At 43.6% G+C, this 21,938-nt stretch overlaps 1 protein-coding gene across 1 annotated transcript in view; it reads right to left on the reverse strand.

The window, feature by feature from the left end:
- Window positions 1–10,340, reverse strand: part of CSMD1 (CUB and Sushi multiple domains 1) — a 1,960,312-nt gene extending 1,949,972 nt beyond the window's left edge. The window contains exon 1 of the mRNA XM_074947791.1: window positions 9,750–10,340. Within this exon, the coding sequence (XP_074803892.1) occupies window positions 9,750–9,816 (67 nt within the window). The 5' untranslated portion in view covers window positions 9,817–10,340. The remainder of the gene's footprint in view (window positions 1–9,749) is intronic.
- Between the last annotated feature and the right edge of the window lie 11,598 nt (window positions 10,341–21,938).

Consider the following 21,938-nt stretch of genomic DNA (forward strand, 5'->3'; position numbering starts at 1 on the left):
TAGATTGTCATGGCAACGTGAGTTGTAGAAATCCTTCTTTCCTGTTTGCACAGATCATCTCCATTTGATCAGTCTGTTTACTAAATGTTACTAAAGAAAGCAATTAAAGGTTAATCTCTCCTCAAAAGCAAATAAATTAAATGCTAGAGAAATGGAGCAGAGAGGATACACTTCAGGCTGGTCAACAGATTTCAAATATAATGGATCTTTAATGTAAATGAAGCTTCTGTGGCTATTTGCATAATATCAAATACTAATATTATGCAAGAGTTAGGGCTCTATTCATCAATATTTGACTTGCTACTATGTTCTCATTTTGATATGAGTTTTCTACATGGATGGAAGGTGCAATAATGGCCATTGAGTTCCCTGGGCTTTGGATCAGGTTCCAACTACTCAGGATTCATCCTTTAGCAAAATTAAACTATAAAGCACAGTACCAAAATCAAAGCCAAATTTGGCTAGCTGTGAAAAGAGGCAAGGATTTCAACCACAGGCTTGGAGATTCTTTTCAAATTAACAACCTTGTGGATCTGCAAAAGGCTTAACAAGATCTTAACAAGGCTTAAAATTTATGCTTGTTTTACAGCCTCTTTTAATAGGTTCATAGGTAAGCAAGAGAAACCGAGCTGAAAAAGTTCACTCATCTCTATACTCTTGTGTTGCCACCTTTGCTTTCCTAAAATCTACTAGCATCGCATTCCTCCCATTGGAGCCACTGCAAACAATGAGTCAAGGTGAATACTCTAGATATTCATGTGCTTAGATAAAGGAAATCAATTTCATTTCACAAGAGATATGTCTACAAATGTGTAAGGTCACTTACTATAACATCAGCAGCTGCTCAATGGTACTAGAATTCTAAAAGTGAATTATACAGTAGCATTGTCTCCAAATGCTCAGTCTGACTCAATTCCTGTATTATATTATAAGAAAGATCAGAAGGATACTTCCTGTTTCCCTTTCTCAAGCATACCGTTATCCTCACCACTTTGTTCCCTCTTCTTTTCTTATTGTTTGTTACAGTAACTTGTTTTGTTCTCTTTCAGGATCCATGTGTACTAGTATGTTTCTACAGTGCCTAGAAATACAGTGCCCTGATCTTATGTGGTTCTTTGGAGCACTATATTCTCATTGCAACTACATACAAAATGTCAATAATTACATTAAAAAACCCCACTATGATACATCTATATCTAAACCTTATTTAGATTGTAAAGTCAAGCACTCAGAAGCAGGAAAATGTCAGTTAAGGTTGCCAGTGTCAACTCTCTTTCTCTCAGCATGGGAGCTGGGGAGCTCCTTTCCAAACTGGTGACCCCAGAGGTGGGAATGGGTCACTGGAATCATATGTTGTGTATTTGTGATAGTTTTGTGGAGCCTGGCCCAGCTCCTTTTCCCAACTTCTGGAGATTTGGTCTGCTGCTGGGGTTCCCAATAAAATGTGTGCTGCCACGGCTTTGATAAACCAGGCATTAGATTAGAATTTTATATTTGGTTATTATTTTGGTTTGCTGCCAAAATGATGCTGACAACACATGTGAAAGGAGGGAAATGATTATTTTCAAAAGTTTACATCACTTCTATATTTGATCAGAAGCTCATGGAAAAAAGAAAAGGCACATCTCTGGCCCCAGGAGACACTGCCACATTCCAAAGGCTTGATGCCAACAATGGAGGTGTTTAAGTTTAAAAAAAAAAAAGGCAATCTAACTACAGGTGTCACTATCAGCCCACTCTATAATAAAAACCAAAGATGACTTTCATAGAAAAATATGCAAAAGTTTGCATTTTGCAACTTTTCAGTAAAAAAATCTTACTTTGAAATTGCAAATAAAGTAAAAGGGAAGGGCTGCAAAATTCCATTTTAAAATGGTGACAATATTTTATGCAACTGTTTGCAAAACAAAAGCTGTGGGCTTTGCAAAGTATTATTCATCATGCTCAGCACTGTATGAGCTGCAATTTAGCAAACATTTTTTTCCAGAATACCCCTGTACAAAAGAGACATGATTGTGGAGCATGATCCTGTACTTCAGTATTCCTGGGTTACTGTAGAAGAGACATAAAACATTTCAAGACTAAAATGATGGTAGCATTTTCTGCAAATTGTCCACAATAATTTCCTAAAGGAGGGGAGGGGAGAAGCAGCAAACCAGAAGTTGAGTAGAATTCTATATCTATATCTGTATATTGGATAAATTGTTCAAGAACAGATTATCTTCGTAAATATATGAGCCTATTAATGCTGCCAAGATCAATGGCCCAGATTTACTGCAAGTTCATGCTGTTTTACACCAGTGTAAACTCTGACAGAGGGCCCCAGTGACTGAAAGTTCAGCTGAGAAAAAGGGTGTTGCATCACAAAGTCTCAGCCTTATTCAGAGACCTAATCATTCACCAAGGGCCCCATCCAGCTACTGTTGAAATCAACAAAAAAACTCCTATTGACATCAATTGCAGTAGTATTGGGCCCTCAAAATTATAATAAGTTATTTTGCTTTAGTAAGTAATGTCTCTAAATGTTAAGTTATATAAAGATGGAAATAGCTATTGGATAGCTAATTGGTCATTAAAAATGCATAATTTAATAACTGCAAAGCTGTAACAAATTGCAATGACTTTTTATACCTGAAATTAAAGCATTACTAAAATTGCTAGAAAGCATGGGGTTTTTTTTTTTGTTTATTTTTGCTTATCTTTCACGGAAAGTGAACTATTGACAGTACCCTGATTAATCAAGAGGCATCTGGTTAATCATCAGAAATATGAGACTAATTAAATCTTGCTCTACTTTTTAACTGAATGGGCCCTCCAGTTAAAAATGATGGGAAACTGTTGTGGTTTACAGTTTTTCAACTGCATAGAATCTTGGAGAAAAATATGTGTGCTCTGAAGAATGATATGACTCTTTAATGACCATACAATGTAGTATTTCTCTTGTAAGAGGTCTCCGTGCATGTGTGTTTCTTCTTTTACAATTAAATTCCTAAATGTAGAGAACTGATAAAAATTGCCTTTGTATATCAGCATAACACTGGCACTAATCCAAGTAGTTTGTTTAAGCATTAATTAATGTTTATAACCAAGCTAACGTGGATTTTCTTAAATATGGAAGAAATGTTGTGTGGTTTACTTGAATCTTTAATCCAGCTAGGATAAAGATGTATGAAGATAAAGCAATATCTCACAGCTTTTCTCAGGTACTGAAGGCATTTGTCCGTAGTTCAAAAGTTACTGCTTGATCAAAATGGTGTAAAGCAGAGGTTCTTAAACTGTGGTCCATGGACAACCAGTGTTCCGCAAGCTCCATGCAGGTGGTCCGCAGATAGTTCCCTCTTAGGTGCGTGCCTGGGCAGCCGCACATGAGAGAATGAAGGGCCACCCACCTAATTAGTGGAGCCGTGCAGGCGTGGCTCCACTAATTAGGTGCCTGGACCCTGGAGAAGACGCACATGTAAAGTGAAGTGGTGGCCTTGGGAGTGGGGAAGAGGGTAGGTGGGAGGGAGCAGTGGGGTGAGAAGAGGAGGTGGAAGGAATATGGGATGTGCAGGGCTACAGCGGCCAGAGAAAGAAGTGGTTTTCCCCAGCTCCAGGGCTGCGGCTGCTGGGGAGAGACGGCCCTCCTTCCCAGCCTCAGCTCTGTGATTGCTGTGGTGGGGGAGAGACCCCCCTCTTTCCCAGCCCCAGCTCAGGGGCTGCTGTGACGGAGGAGAGAGGAGAGACCCCCTCCCCCTCCTTCACAGCCCCAGCTCGGGGGCTGCCGCAGCAGGGGAAAGAGGACACATCCATTGCATTAGAAAGGTAAGACTACTGATATTAAAATACGAGTTGTGTGCTTTTATTTGTAGAGCAAAAAAAGTTTATTATTATTAAGGGTTTTTTTATATAGCGCTTTTATCCAAAATGCTTTACAATAGTTAGCTAACAGTACAAACAACATTTGGAAAGATCATTAAGTGGTCCGCAGAGACCCTCAGCAATTTTCAAGTGGTCCGTGCAAAAAAATAAGTTTGAGATCCACTGGAAAGGAAATTGCAGCTGATGTAGAAAAATAAAGTATCTCAGTAAAAAAAGTGTTTCATACCTCCATATGGGGCACTTCCATATCACTCATTCTTTGTTCATTGCAAAAATGGGGGGAAAAAAATCTTAACACTATAATCTTAATTTTGCAGCCATGTGGATGTGATTCCAGAAGGGCCGTAATCTTATTGCAATTACACTAGGATACCTTTATAGTAAAGCCACTCAACTACACTACAGGCTTTGTCTAAACTTAAAAGTTTTGCTGCTTTAACTATGTTAGCATAATTAAAGTGGCAAATGCCATCTTGTATAGACACAATTATAATGGCATAAAAGTGGTTATACCTAACTCTGATTCAGCCAATCAAAATAAGATGTACTGATATAACTGCATCTACACTAGGGTTTTTACTGGCATAAAGATGTCGGCAAAACAAATCACACCCCTACCAATCTAGTTTTTAAGCATAGACCAGGCTTCAGGAACCAGAGACATGAAGATCCCAGTTACTTCATGGCTTTGAACTCACAGTAAGATCTGAATTTACAGCACCACACCTTAAGCAGTCGATTACTCTGAAACAAGGTATTAATATGAAGGTCAAATGATGTACAAAAGACTGAACTTGTAAATTTTCAAATTAATAGTCAATAAGAGTTCTCAGTCACTTCCCAAAGAGGACCCTCAGTACAACAATTAGTTAATTTGTTGATTTCTGTTCCTTGAGATTTACACACTTGTATTCAGTGGGATCAAAGTTTCAATTTCAAATGTATCTGGACCCTAATTTCCTTAAGCTTCTTTGAAAATCCCAGCCTAAATAAATATGTTATTACACTCCTGTAGAACCAGTACAAATGAGATCAAGAATTGGGCCCCAAATTTGTATAGGAGGAACACTTAGCAGAAAAACAAAACAAAAAAAACCACACAATACTCTCAAGCTCTAGTCTAAATCATATATATGTACGAAAGGGCATAAATGTGTAAGTGCAAAAGTAAGCAACTGAAACTAGCCCAGAGACTATTTCCCGTGCTTACAGTCTATCTCAGAAGGTGCCGTATGCCCTCAACACCCATTTTGATTTTAGTGAGCCCTGAAGTCATTGTACACTTCACATGACTGGGTTCTTGTACACTATCGTCAGGGCCTCATATTAGCAAACTACTGTATCTTCTTTTGGACCATCTTTAATAGGAGGGTTAAAACTAGAAGGTGACTATGTTCTTGGGATCTCCGATGAACTCATATAATTTCTACAGCGTAGTTTTCTCAGACTTTACCTAATATTTTTACTCTAGTGTAAACACAGAAACATGGGTCTTTCCTAATGTAAAGGCGTATTTTTAAAACGAGGAGATAATTTATTAAAAGTGAATACACTGGTACATTAGGACAGCATATTTTAATCCTTGGGACAGAACTGCTTGCTCATTTTTGTTTCTTGTTAGGCCATTTCCACTTCGGACTGAGCAGAAAACGGATTGTCCATTGAGTACTTATCACTCACTTCTGAACATCCAATACTTGGCTCTGGTCCTAAGTGCAAAAATTAAAAAAAAACCAACCCAAAACCTCTTTAACTCATTTTCTCCTTGCTGGTTTGAGCTTCCTCTGGAGGAGACAGGAGCCTCTCTAGGGACACCATCTTCACAGTTTGAGAAACATTGCTCTGGAGATAGAGAAAATACATTACTTTAAGAGAGAAATGCTCTCAACTCAGTATACTGATCAGGCCTTAAATGTAGTGGAAACTTATAGGTATTGTAGTCATAGTAATTATTTGACAAAGTGACCACAGCAAACAGAGAGTACATAAAATGCAGGGTTGCTTTTTTAAAACAAGATCTTAAAGTGTAGATGTGTGAGTGCTTTCCCAGACTGGATATGATTTAAACTCAGAAATCTCTTTCCTTCTCTCTTTTTGATTAATATGAATTATACCACTGAGGTTGTAATATAAAATAAAACTTGTTTATGAACATTCTGTTTGAGACAATTAAGTGGAAATAAAAGAGAAAGTATTCCAAAGTGATCTGAAAAAGGACAGTAACTGATCTTGAAAATATTTGAAAACATGTATTGTACCTAATATAAAATATTCCATCAATGCATTCCCTTATGTTGTCTTCTATAAACGTAGCTACAGATGCCAAAGAATAAAGATTCCGCCAGTAGAGATTATTTTAACCTTCTAGCCTGAAGAAATTTTAATCTCACAGTAATTTAAATCTTCTGCTTTACTTTTCTATTAGTAGATGTTTCTCATCTTTTTTAAAGAGAGAGTGGGGGGGGGGGGCAATGCTACTGTGTTTTTGCAAGATTCAAAGAAACTAACAGACTCCTGGAGGTTTTTGGCTGAGATGTAGCCTATCAAAATGAACAAATGACTTTGATAAACAAGCCACTTTCCCCTACAGAGCTGAGTACTGCTGTTGTTTGCCTTGTGAAGCATTCTTTTCTCCGGTAGTTTTTGAAGGAGTGATATTTTTAAACGACTCCATGTCTGTCTCTCTATAGCATATAAAAGGAGAAAAACTTTACCTGTTTTCCAAAATACTCACATCCATCAGTATAACATAATGGTAGCAACTGAACAGAAGTCATAGCAATGCCTCTTAGGTCTACTTACTACATTAAGGGGTAATGTGCGCATTTTTTTACCTACATTCAGTCCTTGCTTTTTACCCTTGAAAAGTTGTAGCCAATTGTACAGCAGCAGCAGAGGGTCTGAATTTCATTTCACAATGCTGCTGTTAAAGAGCAGTGCAGAAGGCAGAACAGCTTTCATTTACAGCTGGATAAAGGGAAAACTACCTGCAAGGCAACACCTACAGAAAAATGCAGCACTTTGGAGCTTTACATATCAAACCCAAGAGAATCCCTATTACAATGAACAGCAAATTAATTCACCGCCATTGGACAGCTAAAATAAAGAGTTCCTGGGATCTATTCATTACGATTTTTTGGGCTTCTGGAAGCAAAGGCTGTTCACGTTACTAAGCAATGAATCCTCTCGCTCTTTTTACTCTGTAAATCTAATTCCAGCCTTAGGTTTATCTTTTACTAAATATAGAAACCTGTGCGCAACTGCCTAGGGACCTTAATGGGAAAGAATTATGTCAAATACCCCTGCTGGTTCCTCTTCTACCTGTTGTTTGGCTTCAATATTAAGGCAGGTTGCAGCCTTTAAGTGGGTGCGTTCCTGCTCCATATTAAACCAGGTATAATTATATTCTGCAGCGCAGCATCAGAGGTAGTGCCCAAATGTGCCCGGCCAAGCTCTTTGTATGTAAGCAAACCACGGCGGATCAGCGCTGGATAACCAGGATCCAGCCTCCAGCTTTTCATATGTGCTGTCAGCTTTTCAAAAAAAAAACAAAAAAAAACACTTAAATGTCAAACGCCAGGACCAACTACAGTGTTTGTTATAAATGAGGAGCGGGCCCTCCAAGAAAGCCGAGACAATAGTAGCATTGATTGCAACTCGCCCCATTCCACACCCGAGGCCCGGCCAGGGGACAGATGATTGGCCTTGCTACGGTGGGGTGGGCTGTGGCAGGGGCAGAGTTGGGAATAGCCATTGGGTGTCAGTTCCTGACCTAGCCTATCCCTCCCTCCCCCTGGCCCCGATCTTCTGGACCTGGCGGCGCTGCTGGACCCAGGCAGCTGTTACCACCCCCGCCTCCTGGCCCCAGCGCGACGTGCCAGCGGATCCGACTTCATGTCATTCTTCCCCAAACCCACCCAATCCAGAGGCGGGGGCTGAAGTGCCAGGCACGCGTGAGGGTTATTAAACAGCCGCAGGGCAGTGCAAAGCGTGGGTTAATTGGGGAAGGATCAGGAACCGAAAAGGGGGGAAAAATAGCCCCTGCCAACCTGGGGGAAACAATCAACGGGCAGAAAGGGGGTGGGCAGGTGGGGGCTGGGGACGCCGGACGTCTGGACAGGTGATTAGACATACAAGGTTTTTTTTGCTCGCCTGGGACTGGAGTGTACCATGTGTAATGCACCAAGGACAACCCCCACTTAAGGAGCTGCCCTTTCAGCACCACTACCAAATCAATCCGATGTTTGTGCTTCTCTGTTCTTTATTCCCAACCGATAAAAGGAGATCGGAGATAGCCTAGTGACCCGATGTTGCCCCAGGATTTGGGCTGAGGCAGGGTCCTCGGGGGGTTAGGGACCAGACGTGTCTTATTGCTGCTCCGCCGGCTCCTTTGCCCAGTCCAAGTGGGTCAGAATTAGATACACACCTACTGCCTCGCACCCCTCTCAGAACCGCTGCCTGCGGACCAAAGCTACCCCAGGAACATACTAAAAAAGGGCACTCTGCAATGCCGCCCAGTGTAGACAGTGACCCCCAGCACGACGGGCCCAAAGGAGAGAGCAGGACAGGGAACGAGGAACTAAAACTCCTCCTCAGTGTGGAGTTTGGCTTTTCGCTTTCTTTCTCTATTTTCAGTCACCCGCCCCTCAAAAAAAAAAAAAAAAAAAAAAAGAAAGAAAGAAAGAAAGAAAGAAAGAAAGAAAAGAAAAGAAAAAGAAAAGAAAAGAAAAACAACTTGGGGAGCAGCAGAAGGAGGCAGAAAATGGGAGGAAATATGATGGAATCACCTATTTATTTTTAAGAAACATTTTGAAAATTTGGGAGGGGGAAGAGACCCTGCCCCCACCTCCCAGGCGCTGTGCAGATTACAAAATAAATCGACCACTCCGCCCCCCCCCCCCCCGAGGACAGGCTGCATCTAGAGAAAACAGCTGAGAGCAGGTGAATAGGAAACAGGGACAGGTGCCTTGCTGTGAGCAGCCTTCCTCCCCCCCAGAGCAGCACTTAAAAGGACCCGGCTGAGGAGAGGCGAAGTGAATAATAGGGAAGTTGTTGTCTCCAGACAGGAGGCAAGTGTTGGGGCTGAGGCCAGCCCTGAACTTGTGAAACCTAGTTCTGCACCCCTTCACCTAACTCCTTTCCAGGCGAAAGCCAAGCTGCTCGGGTGGGGAACGCTGTGCGGTTTAGGTGCTGGGCATCAACGCGCTCCCTTCACCCCCGCAGGGGAGAGGAGAGGAGGGAGGTCAAAAGAGAAGCCGGACCCAGTTTCCCTTCTTTCCGCTACTTCCCTAGCTAGGCCACTCCTGGCAACTTACAAGAGACGAAGTCCGACTATAGGGAAAGCGGGCGCGACTCCCCCCAGCCAGCCGCTCGCCCAGCCGCGGGAGCAGGGAGGCAGATCGCGGTGTCGGGAGTAGGAAGGTGTATTTAAATCCAGGGAAGGGAGGGGAGAGACAAACTTGCCCGCCCAGGTGCTGCCCATAGCAGGCTGGTAAGTACCGCACCGCCGTGAGCAGCGGGGAACTGTTTGCAAACTCCCCTCCGCATCCTGTGCGCACAGCTCCTCTCGGAGCATCACAGCGGGCACAGAGCAGTTGGGGTCCGGCTCCTGCTCGCCGCTTTCCCCCGGATGCTTGTCAGGAGCCTTCGGGCGGGCTCTGAACCCAAAGCCCGGAGAAGTCCACATGGGAGAGAGAGGATAAGGGAAAGGGTGGGGGGGCGGAATAGCTTGGGAAGCCGAATGCCTGCAATTGCGTTGAACAGAAATCAGTGATGGGGAACTCGCCGGCGGGGAGCGGAGAGTTGGGATGAAATAATCGCCCCGATCCCCAGCCAGCTCCTTCCTGAGCACAAATATAGACCCTGATTGCAAGAAACCCAGATCTTACCCTGAGCTGCAGTGAGGAGCCCCGCGCAGAAAAACAGCAGAGACTTGAATTTCCTCCACGCAGTCATGTCTGCAGTTATTCCACACACCCACACACAGCCCCAGCGGCTCTTCTCGGCTGTGACCGTCTCCTCCGAGGAGCAGTGGGACTAAGGACAGTGCCAAATAATCACCAAAGGGCAAAGAGAGGAAGAGGGGAAAGATCCAGGTCCCGAGAGCAGCGCAGCATTCGACGCCTCCTGCAGGACTGGTCGCTCGGCTCGCTTCGCTCTTCTCATAGCATCAAGTCCTGAGCCACTGCAGGGCGAGGATGCTTAGAGCCCGGAGAGCCTGGCTGCTGGCTGGCCGGTCCAAGGGGGAGGAACACCAAGCAGAGACCCAGGCAGAGAGGCATCGAGAGAAGCAGGGAGGCAAGGGAGAAGAGGCAGCAGGAGGAGAGCGATCCAGCGAGTGTGAGAAAGAGGAGGAGGAGGAGGAGGAGAGAGGGAGGGATCGAGAGCGCAGCAGACGGGCTGCTAGCGACACAAGGAGCTGCTGCTACTGCTGCTGGACTCAACCATCACTTCCCACAGAGAGGGGAAGAAGACTGGCTGGAGCTGCACAGCCAGCGCACACCAACCCAAGTGGGCAGCCTCCTGGCTGCAACGTGCACGCACCCACACTCGCCCGGCAGCCTCCCCGCTCAAGAACCAGGCGCCTTTGCCATAGCATCGGGGCCACTCTGTCTCAGGCACTCACACGCGGAGGGGACAGCAAGGCGCGGCAACTCCAGCTGCACTCGAAGAGTCCCATGAAGGCAAAGACTTCCCTCCTACACCCTGTTGGCTCCTACTTGCTGACAGTGCCCCTGGCCTTCGCTGCACGCAATTAGCTCGCACAGATGCCAAGAGAAGGGCGAACAATGCCCTGTGTTGCACAACACATGGTTACGAAATGTACCACCCTGTTTGAACGGGGTCCTGCTCAGAGATCAATCTTCTCAGGTGCCTCTTCCACGCTCCCTTGCTAGGGCGCCTCCGCGATTTGTAATCGCTATGCAGAGTTTCCAACACTGGGGAGGGGAAGAGGAGGAGGAAATCCCTGGCCGCTCTAGCCCCAAGCTAGCTTTGGAAAAGGAAGAATTTCTGACCTGTTATGTGCTCCAATAGTTCATTCCAAATTCTTCAATCAGAACAAATCGATCTTCTTAGGGGGACTGAAAGAGCCGAAGTCTCCTTGAGAAACGGTGCCCTGTCTTTGCACTGCTATTCCTAATGACTCGTGTCACCAAGAAGGATTTCTGCCATTAAAAAACGTGTCTAAAATCCAGACACGCCAGGCTAGTACTCAGAAAGGGCTTCTCTTAGCCTTGACCCTAAAACAAAAGGAGTCAGTTCAGAGAGGCTGATGAAAATAAAACGTAAGCGTATTTATATGCTGTCGTGTTACCAGGGTTAGGATATATGGGTGCTTCCCCCCATCCCTCACCCCTAGTCTCTTTGCACCTAGTCTCTTTTTACAATTAAGAAAATATCTGTAAAATAAGAGAGCCTCAAGTCTTGGTTTAGATCCAATAGGAATTAAAACACTATAGCCACTAATACTACACACTGTGCCTAACTACATAATTAATGCTTGCTGTTACCTATATCAGTAATTAAAACATTACAAAGGATCATAGGAAAGAAACGACACACGTGGAGAGAGGTAGTTTCAAGGTTGTAATTATTCACTTACGATGAGCTTTCTTGGTAAAATATGCAACGTTGTTTTCTCATTGTAAGTTGCGGTAAGGTGGCGAATGGGTATTGAACGGGGGAGGCTGACTTTGTAATAAGCTTGTATTTATGTATTAATGTTGTTGCGTTTCTCACCCAAAAAATCTCAGGGCAATGAAAATCTGCAGGAAAAGACGTGACATTACTGCCATCTCGTGGTGAGTCTTTCTTGTGATGGCTTCATATTTTTTGACATTTTCCCACCTGTTTCTGAATTCTACCCCCAAAATGACTGCACTCCTAGGATGCATATGTGAGGAACTGAATACTTTATAATAAAGATATATTCTGGTCTGTATTTGAAACTCACCTCTAAGATGAATTTTTATATTCATGACAATAAGAAGATTCTAAAAGTGGCTAGAATCATGCAACATGTAGGCAGGCACTGTGAGAACTTCCCGACACAGACTTCCTCTACTAATGCACTTCACTACTAGCATATGCAATTCACCTGCCCACCATCGTATTTATTGTGCAGATCACTCATTGTGATGGACTGTGCCAAATTCTGAAGTCAGTGTGTGAGCTGTAGAAATGTTCACCAAGCTTAAAATTGGGATTGCTGGTTCCTAACCCCCACTAGTTCTGGGCCCAGATTTCCTAAAAAAAGAAGTTTCTTCTAGAAACCCATTGAACTTTTTGCCCTAGATTTTGATCTTTTCAGTGATGGGTAGGTCAAAGCACACTATGGAAATGTCTGTGCAGGATAGGGCAGGGTAGGGTAGTGCCAGGTAGATTTACACCCAAACTTGTGATGCACTACTGTTCCTATAGACATCCCTTAAAAATCAAACATTAAGTAGTACTGAGAATCTTATTTAAATCAGCAAAAGTAAGGTACATGGAAGGTAACTGTATTATCGATTAAATCAGCAGTTCTCAAACTATAGATCTGGACCTCAAAGTGGGCCATGACCCCATCTTAATGGGGTTGCCAGGGCTGACTTAGACTTGCTGGGGCTGAAGCTGAAGCCTGAGCACCACCGCCCAGGGCTGAAGCCTGAGGGCTTTAGCCCTGGGCATCGGGACTCAGATTACAGGCCCCTGCCTGAGACTGAAGTCACTGGGCTTTGGCTTCCCCACACCTGGGGCTTAGGCTGGCTCGGGCTTTCGTCGTCCTCCCCGCCCCCAGGGTCATTTAGTAATTTTTATTGTTGAAAGGGGGTCGTGATGCAATGAAGTTTGAGAACCCCTGGATTAAATATTATTGGTATTTATATAGCACTTTCAGCCATAGATATCAGGCCTGGTCTACACTGGGGCAGGGGAGGGGGGGAATCGATCTAAGATACGCAACTTCAGCTACGAGAATAGCGTAGCTGAAGTTGACGTATCTTAGATCGACTTAGAATCACTTACTTCGCGTCCTTGTGGTGCGGGATTGACGGCTGCCGCTCAGCTGTCGACTCCGCTTCCGCCTCTCACCCTGGTGGAGTTTCGGAGTCAATGGCAGAGCAATCGGGGATCGATTTATCGCGTCTACACTAGATGTGATAAATCAATCCCCGATAGATCGATCACTACCTGCCGATCTGGCGGGTTGTGTAGACATGGCCTAAGAGTTCTTTACAAAGGGAGGTAAGTAAATAGCTGTGGTGCTCCCTGGGTATAGATAGGGTTATGAGGAACCTTACCTCTACTTGCACTTAACAAGGAAGGAGCCTTGTTTGTGCCCACTATGGAATACCACCCTTAAACCACCAGCTTTCAGCAGCACAAGCACTGCCTCCTGGCTTACACAGACCTTGCTCTCTGCACAGGTAGCGATAAGCACAATGAATACTCAGAGTATTCCTTGAAGTCTCCAGCTCTTTATCCACTGAACACTCACAGCATTACCAGGCCTGATAGTCCCAAAAGAACAGTACACACCAGCTTGTAAGATTCAACTCAGGACCAGCACTTTGCTTAATACCACAGCACCGAGAAATATTTCTAGTGAAAACAAAAATATGTTTATTATCAGATACTGGAGATTCAGGTGGTAGTGACTGAGGATGGTGGAAACAAATGGTTATATATAAAGCAAAATCATAATACACTTTCTAGAGACTAAACTTAACTAACAGGTTAACCTCCTGGCTAAAGAAGTTTATCTCACCCAAAGTTCTCTTCAGTGTTTTCAGTCAAGGTTGGCTGAGACCCTGCTTTCATGAATGAAAATGCACTGTCCATTTACTTCCTAGTTCTATGCAGACAGAATAATGCTCATGGCTTGTTTTTGTTCCCCCCACCCCAGTGTGCTCCTTTTCTGTTGATTTCATATCTCTTCATTGACATTTGACTTTGTATGTTGTCAAGGTTCCTTCCACACTCTGAACTCTAGGGGTACAGATGTGGGGATCTGCATGAAAACCCCCCTAAGCTTATTTTTACCAGCTTAGGTTAAAACTTCCCCAAGGTACAAACTATTTTACCTTTTGCCCCTGGTCTTTATTGCTGCCACCACCAAGCGTCTCAACAAATATATAACAGGGAAAGAGCCCGCTTGGAAATGTCTTTCCCCCCAAAATCCTCCCAAACCCTACACCCTCTTTCCTGGGGAAGGCTTGATAAAAATCCTCACCAATTTGCATAGGTGAACACAGACCCAAACCCTTGGATCCTAAGAACAAGAAAAAAGCAATCAGGTTCTTAAAAGAAGAATTTTAATAGAAGAAAAAAAGTAAAAGAATCACCCCTGTAAAATCAGGATGGTAAATACCTTACAGGGTAATCAGATTCAAAACACAGAGATTCGCTCTAGGCAAAACCTTAAGTTACAAAAAGACACAAAAACAGGAATCTACATTCCATTCAGCACAACTTATTTTATCAGCCATTTAAACAAAACAGAATCTAACGCATATCTAACTAGATTGCTTATTAGCCCTTTACAGGAGTTCTGACCTGCATTCCTGCTCTGGTCCCGGCAAAAGCAACACACAGACAGAGAGAACCTTTGTTTCTCCCCCCTCCAGCTTTGAAAGTATCTTGTCTCCTCATTGGTCATTTTGGTCAGGTGCCAGCGAGGTTATCCTAGCTTCTTAACCCTTTACAGGTGAAAGGGTTCTTCCTCTGGCCAGGAGAGATTTAAAGGTGTTTACCTTCCCTTTATATTTATGACATATGTACATGGCCATCCATCATGTTAGCTTAGAGTGCTTAATTTACATCCAACAGAGATACACATTTCTTGTCTTACTCTGGTTCCTCCAGATGGAGGTATGTCACCTTTTAGTGACCTGCTTTTAACTTGCATACTTAAGAACGTAATTTTCTGATACAGATATATAACTCCTTACATAGTACCTGTACATATATATCATAATGATATTGATGACCAGTGTGACACTCGCTTTCATTGGAGACTTCATATGACATTCTTTGGTCAACCAGAATAAACATACCAGAATCAAGAGACAACTTTACCACTTTGCACCTCCTTGTCAGTTGTAGTAAGAGGTTTTCTGGGGATCAAAGGAGCATTATTCCTACTTGAAAGATTAGAAAAAATAAGTCAGAAAGTAGATGAGTGGCTTGTTCATGGTTATATAGCAAGTCAGTAGCAGAGTTATGAACAGAACCCAGTTCTTTAATTATCAGGCTGTGATGGGGCGTCTGCCCCACACTAGCCCATAAAGGTTAACAGAACCCCAGGGAGGCTGTGCAACAGGCAGCCAGTTGGAGAGGACCCTAGGGAGGCTGTGTAGGAGACGGCCAATTGGAGAGGGCTATGAGGAGCAGCCAATCAGGGCCAGGTGGGCCCATATAAGAAGAGCCACAGGGTAGAGCAGGTCAGTCACTCCCTGAAGCTTGGGGAGGGAGGAGTACTGGCTGCTTTGCAGACAGAAGGCAGTTTGCACCTTGGATACAGCAGTGCTGGGCAGGATCAGGGGAGCGAGGGTGAGCTCCCAGTCATCTGCTGACATGCTGGGGCCCTGAGACAAGGGCGGAGAAGGTGCTGGGGCTACATAGAAGTGGCCCAGGGAAGTAGACTGTGGGGTTAGAGGGGATGCAGCACGTGGCTGCCATCTACACGGTCCCTGGGCCAGGACCCAGAGTAGTGGGCAAGCCTGGGTCCCCTCGCCACCCCCATTTGCCACTGAGGAAGTGGCTGGACAATGGACTATTGTTCCCTCAGAAGGGGAGAGAACAGACTGTGACACAGCTGGAGGGCTGTATCCTGAAGAGGATGCCCCGGTCCTTGGGGTGACATGGGTCCTGGAGCAGAAGTGATGGTGGTGAGATGTCACCAGCAAAGGGCACACTGGTGAACTAAGCTAATTCCCAGGGCAGCCAGCAGGAAGGGCCACAGCGGTGAGTCGAACCCTGTCACATAGGCATATGCTTTATCCATTGGGATACAATGACTCTTATTTTTTCTTTCATTTGCTCCTTGTGCCTGAACAGTTCTAAAGTCATGAATAAGGTCTGTGGTCTTTTCATGTACAATAAGGGAATCTAAATGAAAACAAAGTACTCTTCCAAGCTCTCTTCACTTTAGAAGCCTGAATGAGATGCTGCTCATAGTAGATGATGCAGATGTTCAGAATATTATAATTTGTGCTTTCTGAGCTCTACTGGCCTCCTTGGGGATGGCTTGGCTTGGCTCAGTCACAGTAGGCTTCTCTGATTTCTTCAAATTTGGAGTCCTTGCTGAGCTCTATTAAGCTCTTTGAGCTTGGCTTCTTTTGAGGGGAAAAAAAAATAAGTGGTGACCCATGTGCCACCATCCCCTCTTTGCAACAGAATGAGACATCATTCACAGGTAACTGTGCAGATCTTCATTACCTGTGTGATAGCAGTGAAATAGTTAAAAATATTGATGTTTAAAATATGATTGGGCATCTGAGTTAACACCTCACTGAGATGAATGTGGCAGTTCAAACCTCTAAATGCTACTGTTTCAGGGTCTCTTCTGACGTCACTAGGATCTCTGATGTCACAGATCCTAGCAAGGACTCCTTCCTGGATATCCATTAGAATTGCTGTGAGAGGAATCCAAGCCTCTGTTCTCTGGATTCCCAGGGTTTTTACAAGCTCCTGGAGTCTGAATGGAGCCCAGCTTCAGTCTTGGGGACCCTAGGCACACTCTTAGGGCACAGACCTTCTATTTGGCACACTATCCACACCCCACCCAGTGTTAGTGTAATGCCAACAGACCCCAGTTGTTCGCAGGCAGGATTGAACTGGGGACCTCTGGACTTAGGGATTTAGCTTCCACCGCATGAGCTAAAAGCCAACTGGCTGTTAACTAAGGCTGTAGAGCAGACTCATTTTATCTCTCTCTTTAGGTGGTCTCGGTGCCACAAGATGGGACAGAACACCACATCCTGAAGGTGTGTAGGTTACATTAGGACTTGCTCTTTAACTGCCTAGCCCAGTTGGCTGCAGCACTGACCCTTCAGGCTCCCCAATACTTGAACACACCACTCTCCCAAAACTCCACCCCCAAAGGATGTGAAACTTCTGGTTTACTGTTTAACTGCCTCAGGGGCATGCAGCTACTGTGAATCAGTCAACACACATGTGTGCGCATGCACACACACACTCTGAAACAAAACAATAAGACTTCTGAAACCCACTGTTCATCACTAGTGTGTTGGGAGCCCTTTGGGGGATCATCTGTGTTCTCTCAGTCACTCAGGCAGGGTCCTCCACCTCATTGCTTACCCTGCTCTAATAGAAGACTCCCTTAGCTTAATCAGGTGCATAATGGCTCTATCCCTCATTCCCCACCATGAATCCCTTTGTAGACCCCTGCTGGGGGTCACCTGCTTCTTCTGTTTTGACTTTTGATAATTTTTCATTACTTTGACTAGCTGATCCTCGAGTGCTGATCATTCACCATTGTTTGTTTCTGTCAGGCCAGGAACATGACACAGCCCTGCTATCTCAAGGGGGATCCACACACATATAGGCTTTCCACAACACAGTAATTTCATAATACAATTTCATCAAATCCAAAATTCAGAAGTTGTACAGACAGAATCTCCAACTGGTCACACTAATTACTTTCGAATGATGATACTAAACTGCTCAAGATAGTTAAGACCAAAGCAGACTGTGAAGAACTTCAAAAAGATCTCACAAAACTAAGTGATTGGGCAACAAAATGGCAAATGAAATTTAATGAGGATAAATATAAAGTAATGCACACTGGAAAAAATCACCCCAACTATACATACAATATGATGGGGGCTAATTTAGCTACAACTAATCAGGAGAAAGATCTTGGAGTCATCGTGGATAGTTCTCTGAAAGCATCCACGCAGTGTGCAGCGGCAGTCAAAAAAGCAAACGGGATGTTAGGAATCATTAAAAAAGGGATAGAGAATAAGATGGAGAATATCTTATTGCCCTTATATAAATCCATGGTATCCCCACATCTTGAATACTGCATACAGATGTGGTCCCCCCATCTCAAAAAAGATATACTGGCATTAGAAAAAGTTCAGAAAAAGGCAACTAAAATGATTAGGGGTTTGGAACAGGTCCTATATGAGGAGAGATTAAAGAGGCTAGGATTTTTCAGTTTGGAAAAGAGGAGACTAAGGGGGGAATACGACAGAGGTATGTAAAATCAAGAGTGGTGTGGAGAAAGTGAATAAGGAAAAGTTATTTACTTGTTCCCATAATATAAGAACTAGGGGCCACCAAATGAAATTAATGGGCAGCAGGTTTAAAACAAATAAAAGGAAGTTCTTCTTCACTCAGCGCACAGTCAACCGGTGGAACTCCTTGCCTGAGGAGGTTGTGAAGGCTAGGACTATAACAGGGTTTAAAAGAGAACTAGATAAATTCATGGAGGTTAAGTCCATTAATGGCTATTAGCCAGGATGGGTAAGGAATGGTGTCCGTAGCCTCTGTTTGTCAGAGGGTGGAGATGGAGGTCAGGAGAGAGATCACTTGATCATTACCTGTTAGGTTCACTCCCTCTGGGGCACCTGGCATTGGCCACTGTTGGTAGACAGGATACTGAGCTGGATGAATCTCTGGTCTGACCCAGTATAGCCATTCTTATGTTCTTAATGCCCACCCCTACATTAGATTGGCAGTGACCTTGGGCTTTTCTTCATCTTCCTCTGCCGTGTGTGGGTGTGGATCACTTGCCAGGATTATCTGGGTCTATTTCACTTAATCATTTCCCTACCATTGCACTGGTTAACCTCGGTCCCTCCAATTCTTTGCTTGTGGCACATAAGAATCTAATCTCCTGTGGGCTGTAATATTTTGATCTAATTTTGGTTGTTGGGTTTAGTGTGCAGGTGCTGGATGGTGCTGGTGGCCTGTGATGTACAGGAGGTCAGACTACATGATCTGGTGGTCCCTTTTGGCCTTAAACTCTTTGACTCTGAATTCAAATCCAGCTTGCTCATTTCTATATTGCTTGACACTAAAGTATCTAAGCACATTAATTACAGAAAATTGTCTAATCTATTGTTTTTCTAAAGCATCTCTCACCTTAGAATCAAAACACTGAGCAAATTTATGAGTTTTAAAGAGGCAATATTTCTTCTATTCTCCACATAGAGACTCTGTGTGTGTGTGTGCATGTGTGTGTGTGAGAACACAGTTTTTACCAGTCTGTGTAGTTTAAAGGTGACCTGCAGAGCATTCATTTTTTATTAAGGGGTTTCTGTTTTTACATTCTTTATGGTATATAAAGAAAACCTTTTATGTTTGTTTTTGTCTTGTTTTAAATCCCCTGCATGTTAAATGGTAGGAACGTCAAGTCTGGTGTCCTCCGTTGTTTTGGGAAACTTTCCTGGGAGTTTAAAAGGAGTTTATTGTTAACTCTCTCACCCTTAACTGAAAGTAATAACTTCTTCACAGAGACATATATGGGAAGGAATACGACAGGAAAATTTGGGAGAAAACAATAGGAATGAATACTTACCAGCTGGATGAGAAGGAGATGCAGCAAGCAACAGCCAGTTGCAAAATGGTTATTTTAGGGCTGCAGTTTTTAAAGGAATGCCAGGAAAAAAATTCCTATATGAAGGCAAGACTACATTGTGGAGATTAGGTGGGGCCGAGGAAGTCAGAAAAGACACATCTGTAACTTACAGACTATCACTATATCACAACATACTTTGTCTCAAATATTCATTAGGCATTGAAATTAAATAGGTGTCAGCAAACAGAGTTTTAAACACTCTGCATAAACATCTATTTTCCTCTCAATGGCTCAGCTTTCAGTCTCTTGATGTTTCATAAGTTTAATTAGTCACCACTGGATAGACAAGTCCTAACCTTCTAGTATAAACAACAATCTCCCCTTAATCTCCCCCATTAAACTATATTCTAAAGAATCAAAAATGAAGCCTGCCAAACTTATACTTTCCAGGTCTTGGAAGTATATGCTGCAGTGACCAGGACCCATTTCAGCTTTCTTTGGTGGTTGCATTCTACCCCAAATAAAAAGAGTAAGTTTAACCTGAAAGAGACAAAAGTTAAGTGCTTGTCTCAGAGGAGGGCTTAGATGAGACAAAAAGAATTATTCTTTGCTACTGTGTCAGTCTGAATGTTCAGGAATAGCAATGAGCTCAGCGTGACCCCAAGCTTTTAGAACCCCTTTATTATCTGTGGTCTCATATAATTGATGGCTGGAAAGGTCAAGATAGTGGACAGTTCTTCAAAAATATTTCCCTGCCTCCAAACATCACTGGGTGTGTCATAAATATAAAAGGAAGGGTAACCACAGTGCTATAAAATCCCTCCTGGCCAGAGGCAACATCCTGTTACCTGTAAAGGGTTAAGAAGCTCAGCTAACCTGGCTGGCACCTGACCCAAAGGACCAATAAGGGGACAAGATACTTTCAAATCTTGGGGTTGGGGTTGGGGGGGAGGGGAGGAAGGCTTTTGTTTTGTGCTCTTTGTTTACGCGGTTGTTCTTCCTTGGGACTGAGAGAGGCCAGACAGAAATCCATCTTCTCCAACCCATCCTAACCCAAGTCTCCAATATTGTAACCAGTATAGGTAAGCCAGGCAAGGCGGATTAGTTTATCTTTTGTTTTATGTAAATTTTCCCTGTGTTAAGAGGGAGGTTTATTCCTTTTTTCTGTAACTTTAAGGTTTTGCCCAGAGGGGGATCCTCTGTGGTTTTGAATCTGAATACCCTGTAAAGTATTTTCCACCCTGATTTACAGAGATGATTTTTACCTTTCTTTTTTTAAATAAAACCCTTCTTTTAAGAACCTGACTGATTTTTCCACTGTTCCAAGATCCAGGTGTTTGGGTCTTTGATGATTTTGTAACCAATTGGTTAGGATATTATTCTCAAGCCTCCCCAGGAAAGGGGGTGTGTAGAGCTTGGGGGCATATTTTGGGGGGAAGAGGTCTCCAAGTGGTCTCTTTCCCTGTTCTTTGTTTAAAACGCTTGGTGGTGGCAGCATACTGTTCAAGGACAAGGCAAAGTTTGTACCTTGGGGAAGTTTTTAACCTAAGCTGGTAAGAATAAGCTTAGGGGGTCTTCATGCAGGTCCCCACATCTGTACCCTAGAGTTCAGAGTGGGGAAGGAATCCTGATGGGGTGGACTACAGGGGCAGCCCTAAACAGAGTATATTATAGTAGTCAAGACAAGAAGGGGACTGTTTCATTAGAAAGGAATGGCTGAAGTCTCCTGGCCAGAGGTTGATGGTGTACCCCTAGTGGTAGATGGGAATCTAGGAGCAATGATGATACCAATAAGACTTCCAGGCTATGAATAATGTTGTGAAATTCATTTATGCAACCTCAATAGATATTGCAGATATAATCTCCACCACCCTTTCAAATGCTTCTGTGTAGCAATAAGCCTTGTTTTTAATATGTCTGTGTTAAGTCAGAGACAGTTCATTTTAATCCAGATTCCTGAGACACATAGGCACTGGGAGCCTAAAATGACTGGAAGTCTTTCTTATTGACTTCAGGGGTCTTTGGCTCATGGCCTGGTAATAAGACTAGAATCTGGGTTGAATGAAAAGATAGCATAAAGCTGAGTATCATCAAAATGATGGACACAGTGTAGCTCCCAAACATCTCACAATCATCTCTAATGGCCTCATACCAATATTGAGCAGGAGGAACCTGTAGGGCCCCAAGATGTGAGGTCCTTTGGAAAGAATGAGCATGTGCCTGGCATTACCCTATGCTTTCTCCCAAAGAAAAAGGTGTGAATGCACAAAAGAATAATTCCATGATACTACTCCTGCAATAACCCACAGACAAGTCAACAATATTTCAGAGATCTAAAAGACTCCACATCTGTCACTACAGGAAGATAATCAACCACTGATATCAGTATGATTTCATTTCCGTACTCAAGTATTCACCTTACAGGTAGGGAACAAAGAAATATGTGAAACCCAAGTGTTCTTGGGCCTCGCCTATCGCCACAAGCTCAATTATCTTCATGAAAATTGGGATGGTAGTAATTGGCATGTTTAATATAATCCAAAGATCC

Source organism: Natator depressus, chromosome 3 (assembly GCF_965152275.1).
Source record: "Natator depressus isolate rNatDep1 chromosome 3, rNatDep2.hap1, whole genome shotgun sequence".
Lineage (NCBI taxonomy): Eukaryota > Metazoa > Chordata > Testudines > Cheloniidae > Natator > Natator depressus.